Below are 19680 nucleotides of genomic sequence, written 5' to 3' on the forward strand. Positions count from 1 at the left end.
GTCGCTTATGTTTATAGTTGTTTAAAGTATGTTTATAGTTGTTTAAATGGAGCACTTGCATATCGGTCCGGGTTTGTATAATGGTTGAGATAGGGAAAGATCATACTGTATTATATTTATATACAGTGCTTCAAACTAAGTAACTACTTCTTGTATGGTTTCACCCCTTGCAGTGTACCGAATCCGTGATAAGTTTTGGAGATTAAACTTGTTCTCAGTTGGAGTTTTCCTTTAAGGGTGGCAAAGTGCTTTGTAGATGAAGAGAAGAACACGTACGTTTTGTCAAGGATGTTGAAAAGCTAAACTATCCGAAGAGATGAATTGCCACCATGTTCTGTAATAATGTTTAGTCTATGGGCCTCTCAGGGGATATTGGGTACACGACGATCAAGACGTTTAGTAATGTCCTGCTAGGCTCCATTAGATTGACCAGACATTGCACATGCATAGTCATACGACTGGGAAACTAGTTTATCCAGAAGAATTCCTCTCTTTGACAATGTTCCTATTATATTTTCTTTCATACTCTGCCTGGTTTCGTCATTAGCATCACTAATGTCTCTTTCTAGGTGCCTCTTCCGAGCTGGTATCGCGAATTACGCCTGCTAGCTTATCAGAATATGAAGCATCAGGTATCGTATCACAAAATAAAATTTTGCATCCAAAACTTCGTCGAGGATCTTCTTCCTGCCTTCTGCTGAAAGACAGTCAATGAACTCGTTCTGAGGAATTGTGGGTAAATAGGTAAATTTGTATGGTCTATATCGGGTATCAAGAGCGTCGAAAAAACATTTCACAATTTTTCTGTATGTCTCTTAACGTTTTACTTGCTGCAAAACATTAGTTCGGGTGGTTTTATTAAGTAAGAAATCCCCATGAAAGCTGGTATTGACGAAATGACAAAAAGAGACTAAAGCTGCTTTTTGTGACTCGGAAGAGAAGTGACTTGCCATTTTTCCTTTCTTCGCCTTTTCTTTGCTCTTCATTTCGTACCATTACCGCAGACGGGCTTCCACTCAAGTTTTTTTGAATTGGTTGCTCCTGGGAACACAAGAGAAAAGCAAACATAGGACGAAGAAGGCAGCATCTTTCTCGACATTTTATTCTAAAAACTGGTAATCCTCATACCATCCGTACCATCTGGTACCATCCATACCATCCTCATACCACCATTGTTCATTTTTTATATTGAAGGATCAACTGGGAGACTCTCGGCTTTGACTGATTAAGACCACATGAAATAAGGTACTTTCTTTGGTTTTCGCTAGAGATTGGCTTCCTTATTCCCGGACCCTTGCGAATAATACTTTCAAAATCTTCACTGCAACTTTCGACAACAACTCCACTAATTGTTGAAATATTAAGAAGTTTTTCAGTGAAAGTGATTGTTAACTCTTTACATAGCTCAAACACAGAAGATGATGTACATTGTATTTCCACCAAAATATCTCTAGCATTCAACGTAAAATGTTCCCAGACAGTCTTAACAATGTCATTGGAACCAACAACTAATGATATAATGTATTCGAGCTTGGTAAAACATGTAAAAAATACTTTGTTGGGTCTTTGATCGGAAGCCCAATATTTGACTCCTTCTCGGAATACGTGTTGATCGATGGCATGACATTAAAATTACCGTAAAGAGCCGGAGGCACACATTTGGAATGACTTTTAATCTGATTTCTCTTCGTTTGAAGTTTTTACGTTGCTCATTACCTTTGCCCCAGGCAAAAACTAACCTCCCGACTTGAATGAGCTATCACAGAGTTTTCAAAAGCACTCCTGTCCTAGGATGCACTTGCTTTGAAAGGGTCTCCTGGGGCTCCTTCTGTTTGAATTCTTTCCAATTTATTTTGAAATTTCTTGCCTTTTTTTCCATTCGTAGTCAAAGTTTGACCGACAATGCGACAATATGCGAGCATAAACAGATTTTTAAGGCCAGTTTCTAGGCTACTAGTCCAGTCCTTTTAAACCTGGTTATTTAAACAACTCTGTTTAGATTCGAGATTATTTAAAAGAAGAATTAGACGATAAAAAGACACAGTTCAATTCTAATTACATGCAAATTCAGTTTTCGGTATCTACGACTGAAGCTAAGCAAGGCTAAGCCATTTCTCTACTGAGAAGTCGGGAAATCCCAAAAGTCTTCAGGAGAAGGAAAATGCAACATAGACTGTCTCTGACTGAATTGAGCTCCTGGGAACTGGATAAGGCCAAAATAGACGACTTAAATGACTTCAGAAAAAGTGGGGCTAGAACTTAACGACCAGACAAAAACAAATTATGCTCAGACATAAGTATGTTTTTAAGGCACGAGTTGCTACCAGTGCAGTCTCTTTAAACCTGGTTTAATTTAAACGACTCTATTGAAAAACGACTCTATTCTATTATATATAAAATAAAGCGACTCTATTCTATTTAAAAGCAAATTTGGTATTTGTTTTTTACAATTGAAGCTGAGTTTTGTCAAAATCAGCCATTTCTTTACCAAGAAGTTTGAAAATGCAAAAGTATTTCCAGGAGAAGGAAATACAACTTAGACTGTCACAGAATTGAGCACTTGGGACTTCAATGAGGTCTAAATAAGCGATTTATACGACTTCGCAAAAACTAAGGGGTTAGCCACCCCCTCACCCACTTCGAGCCACCCGATATGCAGTTCTTAGTAGTAGTGTGCGCCAAGTTAAAAAAAGGGACACGGGCAAAAAATCAGCAAAAACATATGGTACCAAACAGCTTAAGAAAGTATATATTTCTTCTGAAGGTGTGGTTGCCTTTAGGAATGCAGAGAGTGTTGTTTTTTGAATTTCTACAACGAAAAGTACTGTCGAATTCAACGAATTAATTTCTCCCTTTTTTCGTGGTTCATTGTGGCAACACTGAAGAAAATGTGATAGCAACTTAAAAACTTGATAATTTTGAAACAGTCGAAAGTAAAACCTTGGAAAATCACTCTTTTACCTAAGGTAAGCCTAGGGGAGCAAAAAATATGTTTAATTTTCTATCCTTGGTACATTGACTCTATAGCTCTTCATTCATTTTTTTCAGAATACTGGGAAAGCCGCTGTTTTCAGCTTTAACCCAATTACGGGTGTACCCTATACGGAAGAAACAATTCAATTAGCAAGTAAAGTAAAAATGATTCAGCAATTGCAGAATGCAGAGGAAAATACGCAATTTATTAAACCTCTTTTACTGCTCGATGAAAATAACGAATTTTACATTTACCCTCAACTTGAAGAGTCTGTAAAGTTGACGAAGCCTTTGTATTTGACAGTAGGACAGAGCGAGGACTGTAATGTAGTTGGATACAAAGCTTTTCATGTCCCTAATAAGGTAAGAATTCTATAAAGTTCAAGAGATGCATGGTATTTGGGTACATGAAAATGTCAAATATGTTTAGTACGATGGTTTGGTGTACCGAGAGCTGTTTTTTTTTATATTGCGGCTCCTATTGGTTGGTATAGTCAAGAAGCATTTATTTTGAAAAAAAAAAAAATCCATCACACGTGAGGATAATTTTTATCTTTCAAAGAAGCCCAACTTCTTTCAAAATTCTCTGAAAATTATTACAACCTGTTCAAGAGATCTACGCTATTATGGTACATTGAGATATCAAATATGTTTAGTAGGATGTTTGGTATGTTGAAAATTGCATTTCTTAATTGTAAAGGGGGGGGGGGGTCTAAAAATGTGACCAAAACGTATGAAGTACAACATTTTTTATTTTTTGGAATACATTGTGGAGCCTTTTGGGATTCTTCTAAAGCTTCTGGTTGTCTCTTCTGTGAAGGTTCTACGGGGCTGTCCTAATGCGTTTGAAAAATACATATTGTGGCTGCCGTTAGTGGGTTTGGTCAAGAAGCATTGATTATAATCATTGTCTATGCTGCACTGAAATTCATTCATTATTATGAATCATTTCCTGTGTTAATTTGCAATTTGGTGGCAAGTGCTACCGGGAGCTTTGTTTTCGGTGATTTTAAATAGTAATATTTCTGTTTTCCTATTCATATACAATGTTTCAATGTATTTGAACATATGGATACAGTGTACTGTATTTAGACATCGGAGAATCATATTCTAGAGGCCGCGATGGCTTTGGCCGCGTAGAAAATAAAAAATCACGCAGAATCTCCATTTATATTAACAATAATGTTACTGGGTATAGTCAGGAAGCATTGGTTTTGAAACAGAATCAATATGAACCGTACTTGGTATGTATGATGATGATTTTTATTTCTCAAAAGAGACGAACTACTTTCAAAACCTTTCAAAAATTATCACAACCTCTTGACAAAGCTTTTTTTTTATTTTGCTGTGACAAAATCCAGAGTCGATGTCATACCCCTAATAAAGTAAGAATAATATAAAGTTCAACAGATGTACGAAGTTCAATACGATGTTTGATGTTTCGAAAATTACGTTTCCAAGTATGGGGAGGAGGGGTGGGGTTTGTAAAAACACATGAAGCGTAAAACTTTTTCAGTTTCCGAACACGTTGCGGAACTTTAGAATTTTTTTTTCAAGCTTTCGGTCCTTTCTTTTGGAAAGTTTCTATAGGCCTTCCATAAAAAGTTGGAAAAATATATTGCAGCTGCTATTGCTGGGTATAGTCAACAAGCATTAATTAGAAATATTTCCAGTGGATCATAGAAAAAACTAATATAAATTGAACTTGGCAAATATAGTGCTGATTTTATATTCTCAAAAGAGCCCAACTCCTTTCAAAAGTCTCCATAAAATATTGCAACCGGTTTACAAAGCTTTTTTAACTTTGTTGTGACAAAATATACAAAATTGATGCCATACCTCTAATAAGGTCAGTATCATATAACTCTCAATTTGGCTACATGGGAATATCTACATATAGATTGCTTAGTTCATCAAAAATCACATTTCTTAATCTGGATACCTGGGGGGGGGGAGGGTGGTGTAAAGGGTGGCTAAAACTCACGAAGTGTAATAATTTAAATTAGAATTACATTAAATAATTTGGATACCTAGGGGTGTAAAAGGGTGACCGAAACGCATAAAGTGCAAAATTTTTGAATTCGTTAAAAAACTGTTGAACTTATTTTTGAATTTTGAAGCTTCTTGTCCGTCCTTTCTTGGAAATTTTGCACACGGACTTGCCCTACTGTATTTGAAGAATATCTCCGGGCTGGCGCTGATAGGTATATCCAGGAAGGATATACCCACCATGGTTATGAATTATTTACCGGGAGTCATACGCAAAATTAATATCCTTCGTACAAGGAATATGGTTACGATTTTTTTTCATAGAATTTTAACTGCTTTCAAACTTATTCTGGACTAGTTAAAAACCATTGGTATAAAAACGAAGAAAAAGAGATACAGTTTTACCCATGGAAAAATTTGATTTTCCTTATCATTTTAGCTGGGGACTGTAAACTTCTAGTTGAGGGTGGGTTTTTGACAATGGTTGCTTTAATGATGTAATTATTGGGTACTTTCCCATTATATGGGCACCGCGGCTATAGACAGTCGAATGAATGCAGTGATGGAGACTCGTAAAGTGGGTAATTGTTATCTAAATTGACCGAAGAGCGTGGTTTTTCATTGAATTTACAATATTTAAAACTGTTGTTTTTGGGGGTTTAGGGGGAGAAAAAGGTACTTAGGTTAGGTTAGGTTACGTATTTAATATATGCAATGCTTTAACGTACCCGCCCTAATGTGCAAATATATAGCCCAAATTTGTTTCTAAACTATTATATATACATCCTATTTTATTTTATTTCATTAGCATTAACCAAACTTGACTTTTTAGAAATGCCCATATAATGAGAATGTACCAATTTTTGTTTCAGCTTCGTATTTTTTTTTTTTTTAAAGGTTTCAGAAGTTTTAAGGAGTTTTGAGAAAGAAGAGAAGAAAGAAGAAAGGAGGAAGGTTTTTGGAAAGGGAAAGGGTATATTGACTGGACTGTCACTCGGAAGTACCTGAGTCATCAGACTTCTTTTTCCTAAGTTTTTAAATTGTGGAAAGGTATACGACCTGTGGCGTCAATTCGCGAAAATTATGAGTGGGATTGGGGCCAGAATGTTTTTTGTTTTTTTTTTAATCCGGTAAGGGCATTTTTTTTTCAACGAAAATACTTCAAAAAAGAAGGCGCTTCTATGAAAATGCCGAAAAAAAGAAGGCACTTCTATGAATATATCGAAAAAAGGTGTTGTTCAAAATCCAAGAGGAGGGGGAGGAGGAACAAATCTAGGGGAGCACATATCCCCCTCTTCCCTCCAGTTACTGTTACTGCATATTATTAAGCAGATAGGAATGCTTTCGTGGAAGTTTCATTGTTATTTAGTAAACCAGACAGGCTTATTAAAGTGATTAGAATAGTGGAAGCTACGAGACTGATATTCTCAGGTGCGCCGAAACTTGTTGAGAAGCGTCCTACTTGACAGCAGAAAAAGGGTGCCATCTTTAGGAGGCGGATTGTTCCGTGCATTAAGAAAGAAGCTGTACAAAAATATAGTTCAATCCCACTGACTGCACCTCTACTGTAAGAATTGTTAGGGTGATTAACTGAGGTCTCACGGATGAAGGCTGAGGCGGATGGGTTGTAAAAAACTGTGCTTTTTGGTAATCCAGCTGGAACAAAACGAAAATTGAGGCGTCCTAGAGTGGGGTGCAAAGAGGTTTTAAAAGAAAAATTTAATGGAAATGAAAACTAAAGGGGAGTAAAGAGTAAAGCATTGTATAGAATGAGCTAGAGAAGGAGTGTCTACAACTATCTTAAACCTAGGTGCCTTTGTGCTTGGTTTTAATACTCAGAAAGTAACTTTCAAGGATTTGCATTAAAAATAAGTCGTGGAGCCAGGAGGAGGATTCGGATCGATTAGGCTTCCCTGATAATGCCAAAAATTAAAATATTTTGACTACATAGTTAATAGAAAAAGAGGTTTTCTATGGTGGAACCCACTATCCTCCCCGCTCCTCTAAAACAATCTGAATCCATATGAAAACAGATTTCCGAATATCTTCTATAAAGAGTAGCTTCTTACCGTTGGATTCCAAATCATATGTCTAATCAACGTTAAAAATTAGATGCCATAAATTGTGTAAGTTTTTTTTTTCACTTAATTTTGTATATATTTATTTATTAATGCAGTTTTCTACCTGTTGAAACAGAGGAAAAAATCTTTTGCAAAGCCGTGTCAAGCTTAACATTAACCCCAATAAACTTATTTTATTACTCGGGCATAGCTGTGAATCGGTTTAGGAGCGGGCTCATATGGAGGGGCCTCTGATTCCGAAAAATTCCTGAAAATGACTGCCTTCAAGTTGCCAATGCACTTTTCGAATAGCTTTGATGCACATAATAATTTACACTGTCGTGGGTTTGATAAGGGGGAAATACTCAAGTTTTTTTCTATTATGGCTACGGCAGTGCTTGTTAAGTAATGTTCACTTTCTTTTTAAGGGTATTTCTGCAACCATGGCATGGAGCTTGAACCTCTGCGACTCTGACATGCCCTCCAGTGAACACCTTTCAGCGCTAGTCCAGAAAAGACCCGAAGAGAATGTTCATTCGCCAGGACGTCCACTAGCAGATAGAAACGTTTTATATAAGTACCTAAATCCTAACCTTTTTGCCGTTGTTGTTGAAGGCAAACATCCTGTTCATAAAAGTGAGTTAGTTAGTTTTTTACAGGATTGTTTCTGGAATATCGTTTAGCTCTAGCCTACTTTTTTCTAGTTTTTGTAAATTAAACATTTCTCACTGTCTGTAAAACATTATCGTCGCTACGTGGAGTAAGTACAACTACTTGGAGATTGCAATACATCTTAAAGAGTAAATTCATTAAAATTAGTACTTTTTATGAAAATGACTAGGTAGGACACAGAAATCAAGCACAAGCAATTAGTTTAAATATAAGATTAAAGAATAAAAATAGCGTAGTTTTTTTAATTGAAAGTAACATTTTTTTTTTAAATTACGAAGACTGAAAAAATAAACTCCGTACCTACCCATCATTTAAGAAAACCCCGATTGACACCGGATGTCAACCTTGACAAAACATAAACTGAGCCTAGGTTCAGAGTTAAAATTTTTATTCTCCAATAAATACAAATTGAAATTATAATACTCTTATTTCCCTCGAAAGGCTCCAAGGCCAGGTATAGAAGGGGGATAAAAAAAATACAATATAAGCAGCAACCAAAAAAAGAGAACAATAGCCAACAACATATAATATTAAAAAGAGACCATCTACATCTACACGAAAAGAAGCTTTTAAAGTTAAATTATGATTAAATACCCAAGCCGCTGAGTTATTTGAAAAGAGGGTAAGGTGCCTTCTGACCGATGCTAAAAAAATACTTTCGTTATCTTTATGGAATATTATTGCGCTTTTAGACTGCCGTTTTAACTTATACTTAAATTCCGGGCTGTCTTGAGTGGTTTCTATAGTAAATAGAATATATAATAGATGATTTTAAAAATGATTGTTTAGGTTTGTATGTCTAAACTCGTGTAAATTGGTTAGGAGGGTTAACTGATTTTTTGTTCTTGTTCTATGCATATTTCAAATTATATTCAGAATGTTAAGCTAAATTTAGAAAGCTTGCTCGCAATCATTAATGTTAAACTTACTTTACTAAGCATTTGAAGTATATTGAGTTGTTGTCAGAAGCACGAATTTTAAACGTTAAGATTATAAAAATGGTTTTCCATTCTATGGCTTTTCACACCTTCGCTGGCTTTATGATATAGAATTAATTAAAAACACATTTTCCACAAAAAAATTATTTTCAAAGAAAAGTAAAGAGCTCCATAAGACCAAAAATGAGCCAAAATAAAATCAAATAATCCACCAAGCGTAAAGCTACCAAAAATCAGCATTGATATATAAATAAAACCCAAAACGAACAGAAATTACAATAAATAACCGATTCAAACTCAAAACGAGCAGAAATTAACGTGAGTAGGGTTCAAAACCCCTATGCCTTACATAATTTTCACTCTACTAAATATAAATGTTTTTACTTTTATAACTTTATTAAATCAAATAATATTAACATTTTGATTAACAAATATCAGTATATGTATATTAAACTGACAATGCACATTCCATTTGTATTTTTTTCAGTAAAGTGCAAATTATGTTAACATACACCCTTTTAAAAATATGGACACAAATAGTACTGTTTAATTTAGTTTCATACCTCCTCTAGATGACCTCAAATAGTAAACTTGATACCATTCGCAAAAAAAAATCTGTTAACTTTCTTTTATAGCTTGCACACACTAACGCTATTTTGATTCGGTTATATTTTAAGAGCAGAAGTAGCCCTGAAAGTTTGAATGTAATACCCTTAGTTTTTCTTGGGATACTGCTGTGATACCTTATTGAGAATTAACATTAACACAGTGCATTTTATTTAATCTTAACTTACAACCTTTGCCCTGGGGACTCTGGGGGTTTGTCATCCTTAAATAAATAATTTCTAGAACTTTCAACTACGTTGAACAAAATGGCTGTCTCTAGAATTTTATTGAATGTGTTTGGGGAAATGGTGGGCGTGAGAGGGGGTCAATTACTCTCCACCCACTTTCGAGTATTAAAAAGGGCCATTTCAATTTCCGAACAAATGAGCCCTTTTTAAAATGTTTACAAGAAATTTCTATATAAACGTTATGTGCCTCCAGGGCATAACTTACAACCCTTGCACTGAGGGCTCTGAGGGGTTATCATACTAAAAGACCTAATTTCCAGAACTCTCGACTACGTTGAACAACATGAATATCTCAAATTTTGATTGGATATGTTTGGGAAATGGAGGGCATGAGAGGGGGGTTAGTTGCCCTTCAATCACTTTCGATTATTAAAAGGGCACTATCCCTTTCAATTTTCAATTGAATGAGCCCTTTTTGATGTTTTTACAACATCGCTTTCTATAAAAACCTTACTTGCTTCCAGGACATAACTTACAACCCTTGCCCTGAAGGTTTTTTTTTTGGGGGGGGGGGTGTATTGTCATTATTAAAGACCTAATTTCCAAAACTTTCAACTACGTTGAATAAAATGTCTATCTACAAATTTTGATTTGATGTGTTTGGAGAAAAGGTGGGCGTGAGAGGGGGGTTATTTGGCCAAATCACTTTCGACTATTAAAAAGGGCGCTAGCCCTTTGAATTTCCAATCGAATGAGCCCTTTTTGAAGTTTCTACGACAACGCGTTCTATAAAACCTTATATTCCCCTAGGGCATAACTCACAACCTTCGCCCTGAGGGCTGTGGGGGAGTGTCCTCCTCAAAAACTTAATTTCTATCTGGAAATAAACAACGCTGAACAAGATGGCTATCTAAAAATTTTAATTGGATGTGTTTGGGGAAAAGGTGGGCAAAAGAGGGGGTTAGTTGCCCTCAAATCACTTTCGACTATTAAACAGGGCACTAAGCCTTTGAATTTCCAATCAAATGAGCCCTTTTTCAAGTTTCTACGACAAAGATTTTCAATAAAAACTTATATGCCCCCAGGGCATAACTTTTACCCTTGACCTGAAGACTGTGGGGAGAGTGTCCTGCTCAAAGGTATAATTTCCTGAACTTTAAACTGCGTGGAACAAAATGGCTATCTCAAAATTTTGTTTGGATGTATTTAGGGAAATGTTGGGCGTGGAAGGGGGGTAGTTACCCTTCAATTACTTTCGACTATTAAAAAGGGCACTAGCCATTTCAATTTCTAATCGAATGAGCCCTTTTTGAAGTTTCTACGAAAACGTCTTCTAAAAAAACCTTATATACAGCCAGAGCGTAATTTACATTCCCTACCCTGAGGACTGTGAGGGGGTTACCATCCTCAAAAACCTAATTTACAGAACATAAAACTACGTTGAATAAACTGGCTATCTAAAAATTTTAATTAGATGTGTTCTGGGAAAAGGTGGGCGTGAAAGGGGGGTTAGTTGCCCTCCAATCACTTTCGACTATTAAAAACGTACTAGCTCTTTGAATTTCCAATCGAATGAGGCCTTTTGAAGTTTCTACGACAACGCCTTCTATAAAAACCTTATATGGCCCCAGGGTATAACTTACAACCCTTGCCCTGAGGGCTGTGGGGGGAGTGTCCTCCTCAAAAAAATAATTTCTATCTGGAAATCAACTACTCTGAATAAAATGGCTACCTCAAAATTCTGATTGGATGTGTTTGGGGGACTGATGGGCGTTGGGGGGGATTGTTGCTCTCCAAGTACTTTCGACTATTAAAAAGGGCACTAGCCACTCCAATTTCCAATCGAATGAGCTCTTTTCGAAGTTTCTACGACAATTCCTTCGATACGAAGTGCCCGGTTATGAAAAAAAAAAAATATTATGCCAACATCGTTCTTTACTTAGGCAGCGCGATTGCACTGCCTATGATAAGAAAGGCATTTTTTCTTGTGTAAAAATTAAAGGAATTTTAGTTAAGACAAGACATGATCTTTTATTGGCAAAATATATGATAAATAATTTTCTAAAGTAGTCAACGGGGAGCAGGGCTCGGATGTGTCTGCCATAAACTGCTACTACTACTACTACTAACAACTCACCGCAGCACCAAGCTGCCTGAGGCCAACACAGCTGCGCACGCTTCTCCTCCACCCCAAATAAGAAAATGCCGAAATAACAAATAAAGGATATAAATAAAAAGGTGGGCAAAATATATTCTTCAAAATCTAGGAGATGGCAAATTTGTGGCTTTTCTCATTTTTTTTTTTTCGGTTCAAAAACTGTTTTCCAAAATTTAGCACATTCCCCGCCCCCACACACAATTGACGCTACGGGAAATAAGGAGATTATTAAAATCTATTCTATTCTGCCTTTACATGAATTAAGAGAGGGAGAAATCTGGACTCAGCAAGTTTTATTCAAACCTCCTAAGATGTGGAATCCGCATGCCCAAAAGGACGGGGCTACATGCAATGCTAACATGCAAGTGTTATGCAAACGAAATTTCCTTTGATCAGATCTGAGTTTACAATGAATATGAGGTATAATGCTCAGTCTAAAGCACGACAGCTACATCCAGTATATCATAATCGATCATAAAAAGAACTGGTGCCCAGAAGTCTAATAGTAATAGGTTTTCAGAATGCATGAGTTGAAAATACAAATAAAATAAATTAAGGCTTCTGAATTCTTCCACTTTTATTCTTACAACTAAAAGTTTTCCTCCTACCCTGCCAGGTCATGTGAAAGTATTTCTAGTCGACGGTGTAACTGGCAACATTGTTTACTCAACAGTCCATAAAAGGGCCACAGGCCCAGTTCATATTGTGCATTCCGAAAATTGGTTAGTCTACTCATTCTATAATGAAAAAATGAGGCGAACCGAAGTTACATCAGTAGAGCTTTATGAAGGCAAAGAGAGATCCAGTGAACTGTGTAAGTACCTTTACTTCATTTTAATAGTAAATGAAAACAAACAAGTACGTGGAGTGGGGGGGGGGGGGTCGGGTCCTTGCTTTTTATAAAAAAATTGCGATTTTTATGGTTTTCTCCATAATTTCTCATACTTGTCATATAATTGGTCTGTATTTTGTGTCTTTTTAAGTTTTTCACCTTCCAACATCCCCCCTCCCCCGATTTGTCATCGGTCTCCTTGAAGTAACCCTCTGTACTCGCTTAAGTGTAAGTATTTACCCATAAACAATTATTGAAAATTAAGATTAAATCAGCTAATCAACAATAAGAGAAACTTAAAAAAACAAATTGGTATGTTGATCAATTGTCTGTGTAGCGCAGGTACCGATCTCCTGATTCTCTGCCAGTAAGCGGGAGTGTAATGAGTCGTTAGAGAAAAATCATCCGACGCTTCCCGTATTTTCCCCCTAAATTTCTCCAGTTAACTATATGGAGCTGGATCGACTCTGGCTGAGCTTGCAGAGTCGCACCGCAGACCCCTATTCCAAACCAAATAATAAATGACGCTAGGACTCGAACCCCTGTCCTTACAGACAAAGGATTGCAAGTCCCATCGCGCCAACCACTCGGCTAGTACGGAAAAGCGATAAGCAATGAAAGAAAATTATTCACGTCTTTTCACAAAGTAATATCATTATTTATAATACACTTGTGAACTATGTCATAAACATGGCATTTACATTCCTCTGATTGTAAATAACCCCGATGTTTATCAATTTATCCACATATGTGTGTAAGCTTATATGTTAATTGTTCTTCCTTTGTACATATAGATTATGAGCATGGATTTCATTTATGTTTTTTACTGTTGCTTTTTTCATTTATATTTTTAATTTGGGTAAGAAATTAGAATAATTTAAACTGAATTTAAATGGTATTTGTGTCGTTTTTCTCTCTTCTCTTTTATTGTTTCAGTTGTAATGCTTACGCAACCTGTGAATATATTCTGAATCCTCTTAATCGATTCTCCTTTTGTTGTCCCGTTTTCATAATCGTTTGCGAACAGGGTTGTTATTTTTAGAAGAACATTCGCGATCTGTGTATGAGCGACATAAGATAAAATCTGAAATGGATCCTGCGATGTTTGTTTCCTAAATTTTTAATAATAGATCTCAAACAGAAAGACTGGCAGTTAAATCTAAGAGTTTTTATGAACATATAAGCAATTCAAGACACAGACGAGTGAACTTTCATATGCTCATTTTATCTTGTTTTCTATTTATATTCTGTTCATTTTTAACACCATATCAGTTTTATCCTAAATTATGCACTCTAAAATGATTTTGGGAGAAACGTTCTATGGACGAATTTGGCGTGGGGGGGGGGATTTTCCACGGAGGGGAAGGTAGATTTTTATAATGATTGTTTTATTTTATTTTATTTGAGTGTATTGGTTAATTCTGTTTATTTTGAATTTGAGCTTGTTTTCTATTTACATTCTGTTCATTTTTAACACCATGTCAATTTTATCCTAAATTTGTGCGCTCTAAAATGCTTTTAGTTAGTTACTAGCTAAAGTTTGGGGTAATGAGTGGTGGTTGAGGGGGCGGTTGTCCTTCTCAATATAGTTATAGTTGCAACCGTGAACACGCAGTATATATTTTGTAGATTGTTTTTAATATATATTAAAACTGGTATTTTAGACTTTCTCACCTCATGATTACTGATCTTGCTCTGGTAGAATATATCTGAAAGGATTTTACCAATAAGCTCATACTGAGGGCTTCTTCTATGCACCAAATGTCAGCTTAAAATTGGGTGAACTAAACAAAAATGGTAAGAAATACGTAAAAAAAAACAACTTCACTTACTGTTCAATACTTTACCTTCCACAAGATGTAAAGATCCCTGTGATGATGTATTCTGATACGTTAAAGCAAAAAGATGTCGAAAAGATGACTCGCCTCCCCGACAAACTCTCTTCAGTATTTGATAGTAATTAGTACAGCTAGGTTGTTATATCGCTGTAAGGACGGAGTGGTTAAAATATAGCCAAGAATGAAATATGGCTTTACGCTTTACGTTACCTTAGCTGGCTTTGTGCTGTGTAGTTAGTAGTAGTAGTAATAAATTAGGTGGATGAAACGTTTAGGGATTATTTCGGAAATCAATTCCTTAAAATGTCTTACATTCTATTATCCTCGTGCGATTCCTAATCTTTAAGATATTAAACAATGTTTGTTCAGAAAGGGATTGTCCTAAATCAAGTCTGTTAAGTATGTTTATCTTGAATAATGTAAATGTTGATAATATTCATTGTTCGAAAAATTGATTTTGTTCGGAAGACCGATTATTTAAAAAAAAAATAAGAAAATATGGAGTAAGGTTCAAATACACAAAGAACGACAATAACAAAATTAGCGTAAAAGCTTTAGGAAAGGTAATAATAGTTTAAATATAACAACACTGGTTAGATGATTGGTTGTCTGTTATAAACGTTTAACAATTAGATAAAGTAAGATGTTACTAAAATTGTGTTTTGTGATCGAAGGCCAATTCTGAATTGGAACTTAAAGCTAAAATTAGTTTATATTTAATAATGGAACACAAAGCGCAATACAAAGAAGAAAAGAAAAAAAGAAGTCTGACTGTTGTGAGGCAAAGAGCATTAATAGGAATTAATCATATACTATATAATTGTTCATTTAAACATGCATCCATTCAAAAAAACGAACTAATAAAGCAAATCAGTGAAAAAATTGCTTCCAAAAATAAAGACATCCAAAATAGCTAGTGCTACTTCACTTACTAAATATGGAATTCGATCAACCATGCGGTCGATTATGCACAAAATGGTTGAAATTTTCTTTGTTTGAAGTACTGTTCGTATGGTAATACGTTTATGCACGAAGTCTGGTATGTTAATACTAAAGTTCAATCTTTTTGGTTTTGAATGGTTTTACCTCAAACTCTGTCTCTTTTCTGCCATTTACTTTGCTTACAGAATGGTTGAAATTATCTTTGTTTTGAAGTATTACTCGTACAGTAAATGCGGTTAGGGTCTGATACATCAATACTCAAGTACATCTATTTGGTTAAACTCAAGCACCATCTATTTGGTTATGAACGTTTTTTTCAAAACTTTCTGCAAGTTTGTAGGAAAACAAAGTATTATACTAGTTAACAATCAGAATATATTCGATTGAATTTCGCTTATGGTATGGTTGAAATTGCCTTTGCCTTTAAGTAAGTCTTGTATAGTACTACCTTTACGTAAGGAATCTGGTGTTTTAATACCCAAATACTACCTATTTCAGTATATTTTTTTTTGTTTTGTAATTCTTTTTTGTGCTATTTGTTGAAATGGGAACATTATGCCAGCAAAAAGTGGCTATTACATTTATTTTCAGTTTTAAAATATGGTTATTTTCCTTATTCTATTTTTATGTTTTTTTTAAGCTTGTCTTTTTGGCACAACCTTGTCATATTGTTTTAATATTTTCCTTATTTATAAGGACCTTGAGTATTTTTTTGCTTATTTTTCAAAGTTCTAGAAATGGCAAAATTGAAAAGTCGTCTAAAAATTCACACTTTTGTGTTGCTTCTGTGCAGGCTTTCAGTTTTGGTTTTACCATACTAGATCTTGGCACTTTTATATAACAGCATTCATTTTTTTTTAAATAGTGGGGGCTTAATCATGGTCCTTCTAAACTTTTTTTTATCGTACCGTGTCTCCTCCTCTTTTACTGTCCCGGTTCTTCTCTCCTTCATTCCCTTTAAAAACCCATGATAGTGATACTAAAGCTTCTGCGTCGAGATTAAAGGATAACTTTTATAATGAGGACCGTATTAAAATGCATTTAAATTAAATGCGACATTATAATAAGTAAATAATTGGTAACTCATAAATTAAATATTCTGCATGTATTTTTCTTTCTAAACTAATATTAGTCCTAGAAATATCTCCAATCTTAACCAAAGTGGGCTTTTTGGGGAGAAGTGTGGTTCCACCCTTCTTCAACCATTCTCTGGAGATAATACATGTACAACCAGATTAAGAGTATTTTTACAACCAAATTAAAATAGTGTATGGTGAGGAATTACATTTGAAACTGAACCTACCGTAGAGAGCTCTTAAGTACTGGTTGTAAGTGTGGGCCAAATTGTGTGCCACTGCGTAGGGGACGCTTGGAGTCATATGACGAGAATGGCTTGGGAGATAGGAGTGCTTTTCTTCTATGTGGGGAGTATGGGGATGTACTGGAGCATTTTCTTAGTTATACCCAAAGTTTGATGAATTCAAAGAAAAATGTTTTTATGGGGATGTACCGTTGATCCGAGTTATTTTGGAGACTACTTCTAGAGGCCTAATTATTGCAGTTGGAAGTTTTACAGAGAAAGGCGTGGAGGCGCAGACGTGGAGGCGCGGATTTAAATATGTTGAGTGCTATTGTTTCTTTGGTTCATTTTTGTTTTTGTCTTGTTTCTTTTGTAGTTTTTACAAGTTTCGACGACGTCAAACCAATGGTAGAAGTGCAAGCATATATCTTCCCGGCTGCAATAAGTGCTATGACAGAAACAATAACGCATCTGGGACTTACCAATAAACATATTCTAGGTAATTATTTCACTGGTAATAATAGATGTAGGAAATAGTGTAATTAGAAGATCATATTATTGAAAAGAAAATTCTGAGTTACCGAATGGTTTACCGAATTCTGGTGAAAATATTCAGTTGCCTAATACAAAATAAGAAGGGCTGCCATCCCCTCAATCCTTTACTTTCATTGTTACATCATAGTTAGTCCTTTACTGAAAATACTAGGTCTACATACTCAATTCAGTTCAATTCATTTTATTAATACTAAAAGAAAACAATTACAAAACGTAAAGTAATTACACGCCTAAGAAGCTTTGCTTGTAATGGGCCAACAAAATAAAAGTAAAAGACTTTTATAAAGCACATAAAAAAAAGCACATACAATAAAAAAATAAAAAAAAACAAAAAAAAACACTGGAACAAGACAAGGACATTAACATATAACTGAAAAAAAAATTAAATGAAGAAAAAACTAAAATTGGGACAGAATCCAAAAAGATTTTAAAATCTGAAAAAATATATTAAATTAAAAGAAGAGAGACATATAAACTAGGATAGAAAAAAAATAAAAAAAAATTCAAAAATGGAAAGACCCGACGAGAAACTGCCTTTGCAGAAAGAAATAAAGGTACGTCAGCAGGGATGGAGTTCCATAGTAGAACTGATTGAAAAACAGGAGACCTCTGAGCAGCTGTAGATGATTGTTTGGGTAAAATAAATCTGCGTGAAGAACTACGTTATAAAGAAGAGTACCTACCTGAGCCTGACCGTAATAAAAATTGCTGCAGTGATGGTGGAAGTGTACCTGAAAAAGCAGAATGCGCTAAATAAAGGTAACTTTTACCCACAATACGATCCAGCGGAGCTATTCCAGTATCATTATAAAGATCAGAGGAAGGGTAGAACTGAGGTAGAAGAATAGTAGCCTTCACTGCCCTATTTTGGGCTCTTTGAAGTTAGCAGAGAAGAGATTTATTAGCACTACCCCAGACAGAACAGCAATAAGAAAGGTAAGGAAAAATAAAAGCATAATAAAGAGAAAGCATAACATCTGGGGGAAGAAATGAGTTAGCCCTGTGCAACATTGAAGACTGGCGGAGGACAAGGGAGCGGGTATGAGTTACATTGGGTTTAAAGGAAAGAAAACAGTCAAGATACACACCAAGAAATTTCACCATCGCAGCTTGCGGTATAGCATCATTCCCACAAGTCAGGATGATTGGCTCCCTTACGTCTCTCATACGATAAGGGGTCCTGATGTGTACAATGGCGCTTTTTCGGCTGTTGAGTCATACCATTTGACCAGCACCAATCTTTTACTTTATCAAGAAGTCCTTGAGCTAGGGAAGTGACACTATGGCAGGTCCACTGTAGAAATGAAAAAGTTACTGTCGTCAGCAAAAAGAATAGGGTGCACAAGGGGATGAAGACCATCAACAAGATTGATATGAATTAAAAACAAAAGTTGTCCAAGCACAGAGCCTTGTGGGACACCTTTCAAAATAGGGAAGGTAGAGGAAGAAGTACCATTAGCCGAAACATACTGAGATCTCCCTGAGAGGTAAGACCTAAACCATTCAAGTGGGATTCCCTGCACTCCAAATAAAGATAATTTAGACAAAAGAACAGAGTGAACGATCATATCAAATGCCCTTGAAAAGTCAAGAAATACACCCAAAACACACAAGCCCTTGTCAAGATTAACACGCACAAACTCTGATGCATCTGAAAGTGCGTACAAGGTAGAAAAACTGGGACGAAAGCCATACTGATGCTTATATATGAGAGAATTTCCTGCAGTCGCATTAGTACTAAATACAAATGAAGAGAGTCTACGATTACTTTTTCAACAACCTTAGAGATTACAGGAAGAAGAGAAATAGGTCTATAGTTTGAAATTAGAGATGAATCACCTTTTTATACAAAGGTACAACATTAGCAACTTTAAATAAATAAGGAAAACACCAGAAGAAAGAGTAGTTATTTGTGAGATGGAGCTAGAAACAAACTGACCAATTTTTTAAAGAACATAACAATTCAAACCAAAACCGTCAACTGAACCACTCCTTGAAAGGTGAGAAATAATATTAGAAATTTCGGTATCACTGCATGCGGAAAGGAAAAATGGCTTTTCTGCTAAGGGAAAACTATTATCTACTCTGGGGTGGATTAGGAACCGAAGGAAGTGTGGTGAAATACGAATTGAAGGCGCTCGCTGAAGAATTTTGTCCACAATAGATCCATCAGCTTTCATGTAATGACATGGGGGGGGGGGGTCGTTTGATTTTCTTGTGGGAAAGAGCTTCATTAACTACAGTCCAAACCTTTCGCAAATTCCCCTTACACTCATCAGTTCGACGCGACTGCACGTACTGAAGAAGTAAGTACATTTTATAAAGTTTATACTACAAAAGATCATCCTGTGTCTTACTTTTACTTGCAGCTTTTTTACTTTTACAACAGAGACGCCTTGATATGTGTAGCATTGATCATGCCTCTAGACATCCAAGGGCACTTGGGTTTGGAATTCCTTTGCCTCTTTCTAAGAGGAAAATGCCTGTCTAACAGGTTCCCATACGACACAAAAATAAACTCGTTGCATATTCAACATCATTAGCTTCAAGAACACTAGACCAGTCATTACTCTGAAGACTATTTATTAAATTAGAAATTTCTTTATCTGTGAAAGTTCTAAAAGAAGAC

At 35.6% G+C, this 19680-nt stretch overlaps 1 protein-coding gene across 1 annotated transcript in view; it reads left to right on the forward strand.

The window, feature by feature from the left end:
* Positions 1-19680, forward strand: part of EMC1 (ER membrane protein complex subunit 1) — a 102445-nt gene that overhangs the window by 73524 nt on the left and 9241 nt on the right. The window contains exons 10-13 of the mRNA XM_089093753.1: positions 3049-3336; positions 7451-7658; positions 12201-12398; positions 16873-16995. Of these exons, the coding sequence (XP_088949879.1) occupies positions 3049-3336; positions 7451-7658; positions 12201-12398; positions 16873-16995 (817 nt within the window). The remainder of the gene's footprint in view (positions 1-3048; positions 3337-7450; positions 7659-12200; positions 12399-16872; positions 16996-19680) is intronic.

This window comes from Artemia sp. Qi Xiang Cuo, chromosome 8 (genome assembly GCF_049724085.1).
Source record: "Artemia sp. Qi Xiang Cuo chromosome 8, ASM4972408v1, whole genome shotgun sequence".
NCBI classification, from domain to species: Eukaryota; Metazoa; Arthropoda; class Branchiopoda; order Anostraca; family Artemiidae; genus Artemia; species Artemia sp. Qi Xiang Cuo.